This window comes from Zonotrichia albicollis, chromosome 3, assembly GCF_047830755.1.
Source record: "Zonotrichia albicollis isolate bZonAlb1 chromosome 3, bZonAlb1.hap1, whole genome shotgun sequence".
Taxonomy (NCBI): domain Eukaryota; kingdom Metazoa; phylum Chordata; class Aves; order Passeriformes; family Passerellidae; genus Zonotrichia; species Zonotrichia albicollis.
The window spans coordinates 57,584,859-57,599,900 of NC_133821.1; the positions used below are offsets into that span (position 1 = coordinate 57,584,859).

The 15,042-nt window shown below is 36.2% G+C and overlaps 1 protein-coding gene across 4 annotated transcripts in view; it reads left to right on the forward strand.

Annotated features, from left to right (window-relative positions):
* FMN2 (formin 2) overlaps positions 1-15,042 on the forward strand; it is a 151,603-nt gene that overhangs the window by 98,419 nt on the left and 38,142 nt on the right. For all 4 annotated transcript variants that reach the window (XM_074537542.1, XM_074537540.1, XM_074537543.1 and 1 more), the window contains one exon: positions 4,960-5,052. In XM_074537542.1, coding sequence (XP_074393643.1) covers positions 4,960-5,052 — 93 coding nt within the window. The remainder of the gene's footprint in view (positions 1-4,959; positions 5,053-15,042) is intronic.

Consider the following 15,042-nt stretch of genomic DNA (forward strand, 5'->3'; position numbering starts at 1 on the left):
TAGCCAGGGTCACAGGAGCAGTGTGGGACACTCACTGATTAGGACCTCTGTTATATAACTATTAGTATCAGTATGTTTTTCTAGACACTTCAGAGTGCTCCAGGTAGAGCAGAAAGATGTGAAAAAACATGTAGTAAATTAATCATGATTCTAACCCTTTTTGCTCTGAGGTTAAATTTTGGTTTAGGAAAATGTTGGATTTGTGGCCCAAATCCACAATGGATGTGGATGAAATTCTTCCAGATGTATTTGGTTTAGGAAAGAACTAGAACACTAGAGTGGCATCGAGAGTTATAGAATTATAGCAAGTTAAAAATGTTTAGAAGCTATTCTTTGGCTGCACATTAGCATTCTAGCCTTACAACATTAAGTTTATTCTTGCCAATCAGAAACTAATTCATCACTTGTCACTTATTGCAAAACTTTCACTGAAGCTCAGCTAAAAGGGAATTAGAAACAATGTCAGGCCAAAAGTAAATCTGACTAGAAGGAGATTAATAGTACAATGAAATGCAGATTGCTATGAAATTGAGTTGAATTCAGTACTTGTTTATGTGTCATAATGTCATATTTAATATATTTGATTGGAAACTGACTACAAGCAATAATTACCATAATTAAACATTATTTTTGTAGTGATGCTTTCTTTTCTTATTCTGAGTGTTTACAACTCATTGAAAATTGTCCATCCAAAAGAAGCTAGGCTGTGTGGCCCAATACATCTCCCTGATTTGGAATAAATGTGACTGAGAATGTTTATAAAGTGTTAAGCATTTGCAGAACACTTTGTATTTTAAAAGTATGTTCCAAGAAAAGCCCCAGAGTATCTTGGAAAAATACATGTTTGCTATTTTTTTCAGTGCTTCTTACAGTCACCTGAAGTTACCTATTCATTTTGGACCTGCTAGTTGTAGAGTTGTTATGTGCTCTTGTGTTTAACACCTGCTGTGTGAATAAGAGCATTGGAAGTATCATCTTATGCAATAAAAAGGCTTTTAAAGGTTGTATTTGGGATGGTGTCAATGTGCAATTGAGAGAGTTCAGGCAGCAATAGGCTTTCTGGTCATTCCTCTTGCCTCAGTAAAGGTTATCCTCAATACCTAGAAAGAGTTCCCAAACCTGAGAGTTCAGTCAAGCTGTAGTTTGAGATGGAATTTTCCTTTTTGTGGTCAAATCTGTGGGGTGCAGGGCTTACTTTGCAAAATAAGATTGCATCCACTACTAGTTCTTTAATAAGTAATATTAATGCTTTCAGACTAAAGTTAAAAAAAATTTGCAGCATTCTATTTGCCCCTCTCTCTCACACACACACATGTATCCTTGTATCTTTTCATATTCTCAAAACTGTGTTCCATCATAGTTCTGATTATGGATCTAAGACTCTAGCAATATTCCAATGCCACTTCTTGATCAGAAGTAAGAGCGGTATTAATTGCAGCTTCAATTAACAAACTTGAGCTATCGTAATCTATTTAGGGCCCCACTTTAGGTGGAAGAAAGGGAAGGTGTTGCTCTTGTAAATTTGACTGTCCTCTCCTAAAAGAGGAGAGGGACAATCTATGGATTTATAGATTTTCCAGTTAAGGAAAGGCCTTGAGCCTAATCTGGTGATCTGTCTTTTAAAAAAGTAAAGTTTGGTGAAATAAATATCCTTAGAGATTTCCCAAAAAGTTTTTAAAATATTTATTTATTATTATTTATTATTTTTTAATATTTAATATTTTTAATATTTAGTATTTCAAGTTTCAAGAGAAGGCGGAGCTGGAGTAGAGAGAATTGAAATGAGGAAAAAATTGTATTCTTTAGAGTTTGAATTGCATCATCAAAAACATTCGGAATTTGAAATGTTTGTGGTTTTGTCAATCTCTATTAATAGTTTTGCTACAAATGTGAATGAAGATATTTCCCAATTAAGAAATAGATCCTTTATTTTTTTTTCTATCATCCATAGATCCATATTCTGGTGAAAAAATTCCTTCAGTCTTTTATAAAATAATGCCAAATCACTCAAAGTAATTAATAGCAAAATAATAGCAACAGTAGCGGTTTGGGTCAGTGCTCCAGTTATCTCTACCACTTACCTTTACAGAAACAGGTATTATTTTAACCAAATTAAATCTTTACATTTACCTACTCATTTACAACTGTACATCCACAAATTCTATCTGTTTGTTCTGTTATCACTGAAAGGGTTAATTGCTACAGCTATGCCACATGCAGATTCCTAAACCTAAACCAGATGTAAACTAAAGCCAGGCTTTCAGTCAATCTGTGAGTCATATTTTACTGTCCTTAAAACTCCAAACAAGGAGCTGTCTATGGAAGCCCTTGAAGACTCAGCAGTTCTTAGTGTAAGTCATTACAATTCCAAAAAAAAAATAAATAGAAGAAAATTAGGAGCTCTTTCTGTATTTGTGGCTGGGTTCATCAGAGTGTGTCTTTTGATGAGGCCAGCATTGTTTCCTTTAGATAAAGTCTAAACTTTCTTTTAAAGTCACAGGTTGCAGTTGTAGGGGATCCAGAAAGCACCAAAGAAGTTGAGAAAGGCGTGATGAAGTTGTTCTATAGTTTTTGGACAAGTAGGACACAGCCACATCTCCTGTGGAAGCCTGAGTAGTCCGAACCTTAGAAAATTAAGGACATAATTTCAAAGCTTCCATAAAAACTTTAATACAAACAGTCTAGCAAATCTCAATTAAAGGTGTGCTCTCTAATATCTGAAACTATTTTGAAAATCCACCTGACTTCTAGAAGATTTCTATAGATAAGTATGCCTTTTCTGAATTACTTAACAAAAACAGCTTAATAGATCTGTTAATTACTCATCCAGGATAATTCATTAGTCTGCTTGCTTTTTTATTTTTTTATAGGTTGGATTTCTTGGCTGTAATGAAACTTTATATGTTTTTACTAAATTGACCTGAAATAAAAATAAAACAAAAATATAGGATGAGCAAGCTAAGACAATAGCTTGAAAAATATGCAATTAATTGTATTTTAACACAGAAATAGAGAATGAGATGAATTATTGAGATACTGGATACAGCTGGAATTGCAATTTGTTTAAATCTCTGAACTGGTTTTGAGCACAGAATATCACATCAATTTCCAGGTCAGAAGCATTTGAGACACATATGTATGTATGGGCAAAAAAGCTACCAGTTTGAATTACCCACAAGAATCTGGTTTGATTGCTTCTGTGAAAAATGGCATGAAGTTCTCTGCAGCACATGGTCTTGAGAGGAGATGAAATTAGATGTACTATCGGTCCTTTCCATTCTTCATGTATTGCTTATAGGTTAAAATTGATTTAGAGATCTAGAGAAAAGGTGTCTCTGCCCTTGCCAACTTCTATTTAGGATTTGAGATCTTTGGAAGGCCTCAAGTGCATAATTTGGGACTAGAGGATACTGAAACCTTCACCTTGCTTTAAAGTAACAAAAAGTATCTTTATTCCTGTTTGGGCAATTCAGTCTTGTGACATCACTTTCTACCTAGTGCTTGACTTTTGTGACTGCCAATATGAGTCTCTTTTGTGGTGCCTTGAATACCTTTCAATTCCTTCAATATAAGAAAATTTAAAATCTGCTGGAAGCAAATGGAGTTTTTAAAATTTGCTAACTTTGCCTAAGTTTTTCAATTGTATATATATTTGCTAAAATGAGAGAATAACTAAACATGAGAATAGGGAACATAAGACCAGGTTTTAAGTCAGTTAAGAATGATCAGACAAGCTTTTGCTTTAGACAAAACTTTGTTATGAAGTCATCACAGCAGATTCCCTTTGCCAATCTATTCCTTTGATATTTGGGATGTTTAGCTGAGCAGGTCATGGAGATAAATGTATTTGAGTTTGAAGCTGAGGATAAAAAATATTACATTTAGAAGGCTGTTTGTATTCTCACATACCTTCTGACGCAAGCATTTACTCAGTATCTTACTTCTTCATTTGGGAAGAAATACTGGGAACTGGTATTTTGTACTACCTTCGTCAAGATCAACATTCTAAATTCTTCAGTTACAATGAGGAATAGCAATGGCTTATATGAATAGTGGGGCTTTATATTCTAGTGACAAATTACAGAAAGCAAGGAAATGCATGTTTTGGAATGTATGCACTTGAACTGGAAATTCTGAGACAGAATCAAGGAGGATTCATTTCTTGAATGATAGGAGCTTGTCACAGCCTAAAAATATTTCCCTTATGGTAGTAATTGGAGCTCAACATTCATCTGAAATTAAAGTCTTGGGTCTTCTCTTAACCCAAATTAAATTAGCTTGGAAGTGTGAAGGTACCACCTTACCCACAAATAATTGCTGTGTCAGGGCTGTTTTAGGCTCCAGATTCTCGGTCTTGGTTTTTAGTCCAATAAGAAACAAGCTGTTCTTGTTCAAGTTCTCTCAGAGAGTTCGAGCCATGAGTATTCTTACAATCTTTCACTTTAGTCCTTTTGCTCCTTTACTTTTGAAAAATGCAGAACTCTTCACCACATCTGTGTTTTTATCAAGTATCAAGGCCTCCTCTGGCTTAACTCCCTAAATTAAGGTCATTTCTGCTGTTTGGTGCAGGTTTTGCATCTGAACCTTATTTAATTCAGGCACTATTACCTGGGGGCAGGTATATCAATACAGCCTGGAATCTGAGTTTTTAATTTTGTTCCCATACAATTCTGCCCTTTAAATTTGTCTTTCTCCCTCAAAATCACTGGATACTTCTGTTAATTTTTTGCTACCACTTATTTAAACTCACACACTGGCCACAAATTATCTGCATATAAAAACATTTTACTGGGAACATGACTGTTCCTGACTCTATTATCGTAGTGTTTGTACCTGTAGTGTGTTTGAGGCACATATTCCACTGGTTTCCCTGGATATGAATTAAACTGTCTTTTCTTATAGTATGCAGATCCATGCTATGATGTGTCATCCTAAACTAATCTGTTACTCCAATTTCAGCATGTGAGACAGAAGCAGCAAAAGTTTATCAGCTATCACTAGAAGAGCACCTACAGCCTTTCAAAGACAACATGGAGCAATTCATTAGTCAAGGTAAATAATGAAACGTCGCTTAACCTTTTCATGACATTTCAAAGGAAAGTTATGGGAACAATGTTTATACATTGTGGGAAAGGGACTGTTTATTTTGGCATCATAGAAAGACATGGATTAGTTTGATCAGATGCCACACAGTTCTAACAGACTTACAAAGTTGTTCTCTTGTACTGTAGGTGACTCACTCTCTTTTGCATGACAGCAAAGACAAATGCTATTGGCTTGAGTGTGTGATCTTCAAAGTTCAACATTCCAGTAGAAAACAAATTTACAGCCTTTGTTCCTTGAAAAATTATTGAAGCTGGATTTGTTTCATTAACTTCATTCCAATGAGATAATTCTTTTGTATGTGCCAAAAACATGGAATAAGCATAAAGAAAGTAGTTAAAGGTTTTTCAGATATACTGCAAATCCATATGAAATACTTGGCTGTGACTAATGAATAACACTGCAATAAAAAATATATTAAAAATATCCAGGATCAACTGGCATCCTGAATATTAGGAGAAAAACACTTTTAAAATGAATAGACTATGGTTTACTAGACTTTTCTTTGACGAGATTATAGGAAATACGGATAACTTTGGGTTTTCACTAATGTATGTCAGAGCATCTCTTGAAATTCTACTCTGCATCAACCAATTTGCTTTTTAGTACAAGTCAGAATTCAATGCATCAGGGTTAAAATACCCTGATGAGTACACCAACATAATTTTAACATTTTGCTGCTCATTCTGCTTCAATATTTCCTCTTATAATCGAAGACCTTTTGTCTCCTGAACAGGCATTATGTAAGAATTCTGTTTCTAGTGCTGATTTATCAATTCATTAACTGAGAGCTACCATATCTAGAAATATTTATTAACTGAACGTGCTTTGTATTTGAGAGGCCTGTCAGATATGCATTATATCTTCCTGGTTAGAGTATCCAAGATGACTATCTATCCAAATGTTATAAGTGGAATACCTATGGAATCACAGAATGGTTTGGGTTGGAGGGGACAGAACCGGGCTACACATGTGCTGATCCATGCTACAGGACTCTCAATTACAGGGAATAAATTGAGCACACCCAATATTTTTAATCATCAAATATGAACTGCTGTTTTCTAAAACAAGTCTGGCAATCAGGGTGTTGTCTCCAGCACTAGTAGGTATGAACAAATTTCAAGCTGAATTCTGGTTATGTACGTATGGCATACAAATATTTCAGTAGTGGTATGATTGAACATGTAGCAAGTGTTTTGCATTAGGTTTATATTATAGTTTTTATGTATAGATAGGGGACATTCAAATCACAAGTTTGTCTGCAAGATATCACTGTTGGTATGCTGTAAATCATGTCATTTAACCTTATTAACAGAGTAGGAAATCAAACATGGGGATTGTCCCTGGAGGTGTTCAGGCCAGGTTATGGAGCTCTGAGCAACCTTGTTTAGTGAAAGGTGTCCCTGATTATGGCAGGGGGTTGGAACTAGATGATCTTTAAGGTCCCTTCCAACTCAAACCATTCTATGATTTTATGATTGTGTTTCAGCAGAAGTAAAATTTGTGAAAATTGTGTTTTTTCTTTTAGAAACCATATTTTTAAAAGTATCTAACTTTATACTTATGCTTATTTTATGATATCTGGCTACACTTTCCTGATTATAATTTTATATATGCTGTATAATGATCTGGTTTTGCAAGGATATGCTATTTCTTTTGTGACTACGTGTCTGTACTTTAGGAGAGTCAGGAAAAAGAAAAGAAAAAGGTATATCCATCACATCCATTAGGAGGTTTGCTGTGTTCCCATATAAATAGTGTATATTGTTAGGTGGTTAACAAAGGGAGAAGCCCATAATGTCAGTAAAAATATCACTGTCATGTTGATGAAAATAATTGGAAATGTATATTGTGAACATAGTAAAAGTGTGACTAAACAATTTCTACATTTTTTTTTAAATAGTAGGGCCTATTAAGCAGAATTCTGTCCTAATGTAAGAAAGACAAAGGTTAACATATAGCAAGAAAGAATCCCTGGTTAAGTTCCAAAAATAAAGTAATTTAAATACCTTTCATTATGAAATCCTTTGTTTTTACTTCATGGGATTGAATTCCGACTTGAAAGAGGCCATGTTTAAAGCAGGATTTCTCTTTCCTGTTCAGTGTTTGACAAGCTTTTGATCTAGATATTTTTTCTAGGGGCTTTTGTTGTTTGTGTAGACATAATCGATGAGTCTTTTCAGCTAGACTGCACACGTGATCATTTAGAAAAACAGAGGGACAATTCTTGGCACCTTTTGGGGATTTTTGTTTATATAACATATGCTCTGGGCAAAGAAAAATCAAGCTTTACGTTTTTATCTTTTCAAGTTCCAGTTTCTCCAAAGTCAGAAAAAAGTTTTAACTTATAATTCAGATGAAAAGCATTTTTCATAAGGTTGAATTATTTGGCATGTTTATATGATGCCTTTTCAGAGTAGATAACTTGTGTTCATAATGGGACCCAAAAGTTCAAAGGAGCTAGTTACTTACAGCATATTCACTTATACGTGTTGCATGCAGCTAAAATGGAAAATGGTTTTCCCACAGGCAAGAAAACTTGGATACCAAATTAAATATCCTTGGCAAGGGGTTAGAAATGCAATGCTTTATAAGAATAGTAACTGCCACACACAGCTAGATAACTTTGGGTTATGTTACTGCAACTAGTCTAGCAGATTGTTGCTAATTATGTATTAATTAAAAAATAATTTTTTAATGTTAACACTTTTATTAGTTTCATCAGAGACAAAACAAGGTTGCATATCTCTAGCTTGATTGTAAAGATGGTTTCATTTGAATGCTAAAGAAGGGAAAGAGGCAAGAACGTGTTGAGAATAATGAAATTTTTAGATTAAAGTGGTAGTGGTATGTGTGATGAAGGCTGTTCAGTATTTGTCTTGCTATCCAAGTCAGTAAGGTAAACAGCCAGCATGTGCATTAAAGTATGCAAATTAGTGACAGGATGCCAGTCCTTTCTTGAGGGACTTCATGATCATTCCTATAGTGATCAATATACTTAGCAGAAAGTTAAGTTACCTGTGCTCTCCTTTCTACATTGGCTTAGTGGATATTGGCAAGCATGGTTTACCCCATAAAATTTGTCCTTTCCAATGAAAATTTATTCATACCAAACAGTAGAAGTTTAAAATTTGCATGTTCCCAATATATCATATATAGTCACATTTTCTGTCTTTGACTAATTCCTCACATGTTATCACAATTTGAATGTGAGAGATTGAAAGCAAAGCACTGTTTGGTAACCTTGTCTCCATTGTTCCATATGCAGCTGTGGATAGATAGGGGTGCAAATACATGAGAGATCACATCTACCAGCTTGGACAGTTTCAGAAATCACTTCTTTTTCTGGTGAAAATGAGTCTGACATGAGACAGTGGGGAAATGCTGAGGGTACTAATTATCACATGGTTTGTAGAGGAATTTCATTAGCAGTTAGTAGTCCTTTAGCCTTGCCCCACTGGACAGGTTAGCCAGCTGAAACCGAAAGAATTGTGTGTGCATGATCCACAAATGATTCGTAGTCTTCAGGTTTTAACTGTGGTTAAGTTTGCAGTGAAAAGCAGTCTCTGGGTGCTGTTGAGGTGCTGTCTTGGCTGTGCATTCTTGTCAGCTTGATAAAGCAGGAAACTTATGGCAGGAGGTAGCAGCCATCACTCCCTCAGAATAGCAAGTCTTTTTAGGGAAGTGGGAAGACTCAGTATGTTGAAATCACAGCTTTTCCACTGAGATTCTATAAATTGTAAAAATGCTGCAGACTTCAAATCTGAGCAAATCATCCTACATCATATTAAGAAGCCAAGCCAATATAATTTGTTTTAGACTTAAAAAAAAAAACATTATGCCATGGGAGAAGTACAAGCATTGTTTGCAGAAGTAAAAACGAAAATTTCTGATGTTTGGCTAGTTCATTTAAAAGCAATAAGAATTATTCCAGTGTGATTTTAAGTTTTGGACCACAGGATAGCCATTCAGTCTTAGGTTCCTTCTAGTCTAAATTTGCAAAACTGCAGTTCTGCTATTGTAAGTGAATACAAGCACCAGGTTTTGTTCTGCTGGACCCAAGAGTATAGACTCTTCTCCAGACATTAATTCTAGTCACATCCTCATGATCTTACAGGATAAAGATGCTAAAATTGTCCTGTTGGTTGAACTGTCTGTAACTACCTCCTTCTTTTGCCTAGAAGAGCATTCAGGAACCCAGTTTCCAAAGTGTTACTAAAGGAATGTATAAATCACAGTGAGTTCTATTTATCGCTGTAGCTGCAACCAGATAGTTGGTCATGACTGGTTCTCTTAGGTCAAGTAGCAAAAGGCTGTGCATCATCAAATGATGGATTGTGAATGAGACTAAAGCATCAGACTGAATCTTGGATGTCTGGGTTAAGTTCCTGGCTCCAGAAATACTGTAGATGATTGCAAAATGAGTGCTGCTATGGTAATCTGAATTCTGGCCTTTTCTAACCCAGAATGATTGATTTTGCAGATTTCATTTTCTTTAAATATTGTGTTTATAATTTGATAAATATAAGGGAGAACATAGCAGTAGTTCATAATTTTTCTAAAAATAATTTGAGGAAAATATGACTGAAGCATGATTAGGAAGATATATGAATAAATATGCTTTTGTTTTTCTTTAAAAAATTGCACGGAACATTAAGAGATTGGATATTAGTAGTTTATGTGGAGACACTCACTTTAAATATTATTATGATTACCAAAATATCCTCATTAGTAATATCTAAAAAATACTTTTTTTTCCTTTGAGAATAAAATGTTGGAGGAATATGAAGGGCAAGCAACATAAACTCATTAGAACGTAAGATGCAGGAATTCAACCTTAGCAGTTTAATTTTATAAATGTTTGCATTTTTCTGTTAATGTTCTTTTTGTTGAATTATTGAAGGAGCTTTTAAAACTTGCTCTTTTTGTCCTGAAAGTATTCTTGTAATCTCACACTGACATCTTAATGCTGATAAATAGTTTAATGTCAGCATGATATAAACTTGTTCCTACTTCAGATGTCAGCACCTCCATTGGTGTGCATTTTACATAATAATCCTAATTCAGATTGTGTTGTATTTGCAACACTAGACAGGCTTCACTGAATTAGCCTTTCCTCACTTCAAAGCCCATGAAAGACTAAACTTTTAGACTGGGGTTGTCAGCTGTTTTATTCTTTGGCACAGGATCTCATATAATCATTTTTTGTAGGCATCACAGTCGTTTCAGACAGCTCAGGTGTGGTAGAGTTAAAAAAGGTATTTTGTCATCACATGAGAACAGATCAATGTATGAGTATCAGAATAGCATGATACAAGTCATCCAACGCAAAAGACTATGAAAAAAAATGCCTTCTGAAAAAGATTGCTAAAAACTTTTTGGATAGTTGCAGAAGGCTGAAAACTCACATTTTAAATCTCTTCTCCAGTAAAAATGTAATCAAATAAGATTTTTTAATTACATAGTTCCTGGGATGAAGAATGAAAAATAAGAGGATATTAAAGCTTAGGTCTTCTTGAGCCCTAATCACAATGGCATATGTTCTTCTGCACTGTGAAGTCCAGGCTCACAGATGAACAATTCTCTTGCTGGATCTTTACTGTACCTGAAGACATATATTTAGTCATAGGTATGCTGTCTGTCTTCACATCTGTTTCCTGCCTAGTCCAGAATGAGACTTTTAGGCAGCATAGGATTTAATATCAGTAGCAGGGCACATCATGTGAGGAGCTCAAAGCTGCACGCAAAATACAATGTATTTTACTTGTGTGAATGAGACATGACAACATTACAGTGAGTAGCTGCTAAACATACATAGCTAAGTATGATAGAGTGATTTGCTGGGGTTTTTTGGTTGTTATGTTTCAGAGTTTTTTTAAATGTTGTATTTGGGTCCCAATTTTCTCTCCCTTAATTCAGCTGACAGGAGATGTCATCCTTCTAACGCTGACAAATTATAGAATGGTTTGGGTTGGAGGGGACCTTAAAAATCATCTAGTTCCAACCCCCTACCATGAACAGGGATATCTTTCACTAGACCAGGTTGCACAGAGCCCCATTCAACCCGGCCCTGAACACTTCCAGGGATGGGACATCCACAAACTCTATGGGCAGCCTGTTCCAATGTCTCACTGCCCTCACAGTGATGAATTTATTCCTTGTATCTAATGTAAATGTACCTTTTTTCAGTCGGAAACCATTTCCCCTTGTGCTATTGCTAAATGTCCCCCTTTTAGCAATTTAGGAACATTTAGCAATAGCACAAGGGGAAATGGTTTCCGACTGAAAGAAGGTACATTTACATTGGATACAAGGAGTATCATTAGATACATTAGATCTACATCTTGTACATCTTGTTCATTAGATACAAGAGTTCCTGACCAACTCTCTTGTAAGCCCCCTTTAAGTACTGTATGGCAGTTCTAAAGCCTTGTTTTCTCTTGTCTTCATAGGAAAGGCGTTCCAGCCTTTTTATCATTTTCTGTGTTCTTGCTCCAAAAGGTTGCTGCTTAGGTTGGGGACCCCAGAGCTGGATATAGTGCCCCAAGTGAGGTCTCCCAAGAGCAGAATAGAGGGAGAGAATCACCTCCCTTCACCTGCTGGCCACACTGCTTTTGATGCAGCCTACAACATGGCTGGCTTCTGGGGCTGTGAGCATGCATTGCCAAGTCATGGTGAGCTTCTCATCGAGCAAATCCCCCAGGTCTTACTCCTCTTGTCTGGTCTCAAACCGTTCTCTGCCTAACCTGTGTTTGTACTCAGGATTGATCTGAGGTGCAGGATCTTGCACTTGTCCTTGTTGAACTTTGTGAGGTTGACACAGGCCCACCTCTCAAGCCTGTTGTGGTCCCTCTGGATCGTATCCCTTCCTAACACCACAAAGCTTTTGTGTCTTTGGCAAACTTGCCGAGTGTGCCCTCAATCCCGCTGTCCATGTCGCTGACAAAGCTGTTAAAAAGTGCTGTTAAAAGTCCCAAAACCAATCTCTGGGTCCTTCCACTTGTCAGTGCTTTCTACTTGGACATTGAGCTGTTAACCACAAGTGTCTGAGTGTGAGCATCAGCAGGTTTTTTATCCACCCAGTGACCCATGTGTCAAGCCTATATTTCTTCAGTTGAGAGGCAGTGATGCCATGTGGGGGACAGTATCAAATGCTTTATATGATTCCAGGCAGATGACATCAGTCTTCTTCCCTTACCCATGAGCACTGGAACCCCGTCATAGAAAGCCACCAAATTTGTCAGGCAGTCTTTGCACTTTAATGAAGCTATACTGGCTGTCACCAATAACTTTCTAATTTTCCATTTTCCTTAGCAGAGTTTTCAGGATAATGTGCTCCATGACCTTGCCTGTCACTGACTTGAGACTGACTGGGCTGTAGTTCCTCAGGTCTTCCTTATTTCCTCTTTTTAAAATGGAGGGTTGTGTTTCCACTTTTCCAGTCACTGGAAACTTCACTGGACAGCCACAATTTCTCAAATATGATGGATAGTGTCTTAGCCATTTCTTCTGGCATGGATGAATCTCATCAGGTCCCATGAGCTTGTGTACCTTCAGGTTCCTTAGTCTCAAACCCAGTCTTCTTCATTCTCTCAGTCCTTGCCTTTTCTTTCTGCAACTTTGGCAATGTGGTTGGACCACTTGCTGATGAATACTGAATCAAAAGTAAAACTCCTTGTATAGACTATTAAGTTTAATTTGTTTTTTACTTTTAAGGAAGTTCAAGTTTTTGCCCTTGCATATTCAATGAAGTTTTAAGTTATGATTCTATAAATCTTGCTCACAATCTATGGAGCTAGCACATAATTTGTATTCCTGTTGTGCGAGGGTATCACACCATAAGGAAGTATAATGGGCTTGAATCAATGTAAATATTTATGTATTTATCTGATCATAGGTTTAAAAAAAATAACAACACCATTAGAAAAATATTCAGCATATTGGATGCTCTATCCCAAGTTACATTCAAGAAATTGGGGTCTGAGTGTTTAAATTTAAACGTTCTATTCAACAGTTCTCTTACCTCTATGCATAAAAATCTCACAAAATGGGGGAGGGGGAATAGGTATTCTTCATGCTTACAACCTTTTATGAATTTGTCATAGGAAGTATGGAAGGATGTAAGACTCTTGATAAGATTTCCAGAAGAAATCCTGCTTTATACTCTTGTAAGGGTTTCTTAGACTGAATTTACCTGATAATCAGCCATCCAAATGTACTTAGATCTTTTTTTGGTGTAAATAGAAAGTCTCAAAACTATAGTAACACAGCTCTAATGAGCCATTGAAAAGGCTTTGTATCTGTTGGGAAAAAAAAACCCAAAAACTGGCTCCACTTGAAAGTTACTGGAAAGCACATTCATAGCTAATTATAAACAAATACTAGTTAACACTTTCAATAAAAAGAGAGGAAAAAAGCAAAAATATTTAGGACATAGACAAGCAGATGAAAGGATTCTTGTTGCCTTCCATCTGAGATTACTCAGATGCATTCCTGTATTCAATTACCTGAGAAGATGTGATATTCCCTTAAGAGAGATCGGGAGATCAGAAGGGATGGCAGTTTCGTGCATCTCCTTACTCATAGCTCTTTGAAACTGGTTCAGCAGAAATAGCTTAAATTGCAGCAGGGATTGGGGCCAGACGGTGACTACAGACAGTAATCACTGGGTCAAGATCATACCACAAACCAACAACAAAAACTTCTGGAGGAACAAAAGCTCTGTCAGGGTGTTTGAAGGCAGTTTGAGTAGACTTGCAAGGTCTACTTGGAATACTTTCTGAATAGGCACCAACAGGTCAGCTTGTTGTGTGACTACGCTTATCTAGTACATTTATACATAGAGGGCATTGATAATCATTATTTGCTAACTTTGAGTCTATTTTTTTCATCAAATCCCTTGCATACTTCAGATTCAATTCTCAGCTTGAGTTTTATGCCTTTTTTTTTCACAAAACCACTAAGCACAAGCCCCTGTCATTACTTAAAAATTAATGATTGTCTAACTTTTCAGTCTTCCCCAAAACCCACTTCCTTTTTGATAGTGACCATCCAAAATGGCTTAATTCTTCCTAGCGCTACTCATGCCCAACCACACTAAATAAAACATGCAAAGAGAACAAACACCAACAAAATCCAAAAATTGAGTCAAAACAAATTCAAGTCTAAAAGGGAGTAGGGGTAGAGGGGGAGGGGAAGAAAGAAACTTTTCTCAAGAACTTTCTATTGATTCAGGGGTATTTGCTATTCTGCTTTGGTGTTTGAAGTTTTTTCAAAACAAAGTCTTGAATAGTATGCTAACTGCCAAAAACAAAAGTGTTATTTTGGTGTTTCCTGAGGGTGTTTGAAAGTATATGTACTACCAAGGAGAATAGGGGAATTTTCTGAGAAGCACTGACAGAGCTCTTGTAAACTTGGACCTTAGACCCTGATAATGACAGAGTAACTGCATGCTCTTGCTTGTGCTGGTAGTTCACTCAGAATTTTCTCTACATCCATTTTCCTTCTGTCTTAGTCACGTGCTTGAGATACCTACAGAAGGTATCCTCATGGCCTCTGTCAGGCACCTCAGGCCTTAATGAAGCTGGGTCAGAAGTGACAGGTGAACTACCTGAAGTTCCGTACACTTTTTAAGAAAAAAGGCAATTTTCCCTCAATTTTGTTATTAGTTTAGTTTTGTTGGGACTTTTTGGAAATTGTGCCTCTCCCAGTGGAAATATTTGGTATATTTTCAAAGCCTCAGCTACTATTCACCCATCACCAGTGTGGAAGAAAATATATCCTCTTTAAAGATTCTTGTAAATCTCCAACAAGGCTTTGTACAAATATTAGTGATTGTTTTCTCTTTTATTTGTTTGGATTTTTTTCAGTAAAAAGGATTTCTATAAATTTTCCTGCTTTTTAATAATATGTATATAACATTGGAGCACAATAATCCTA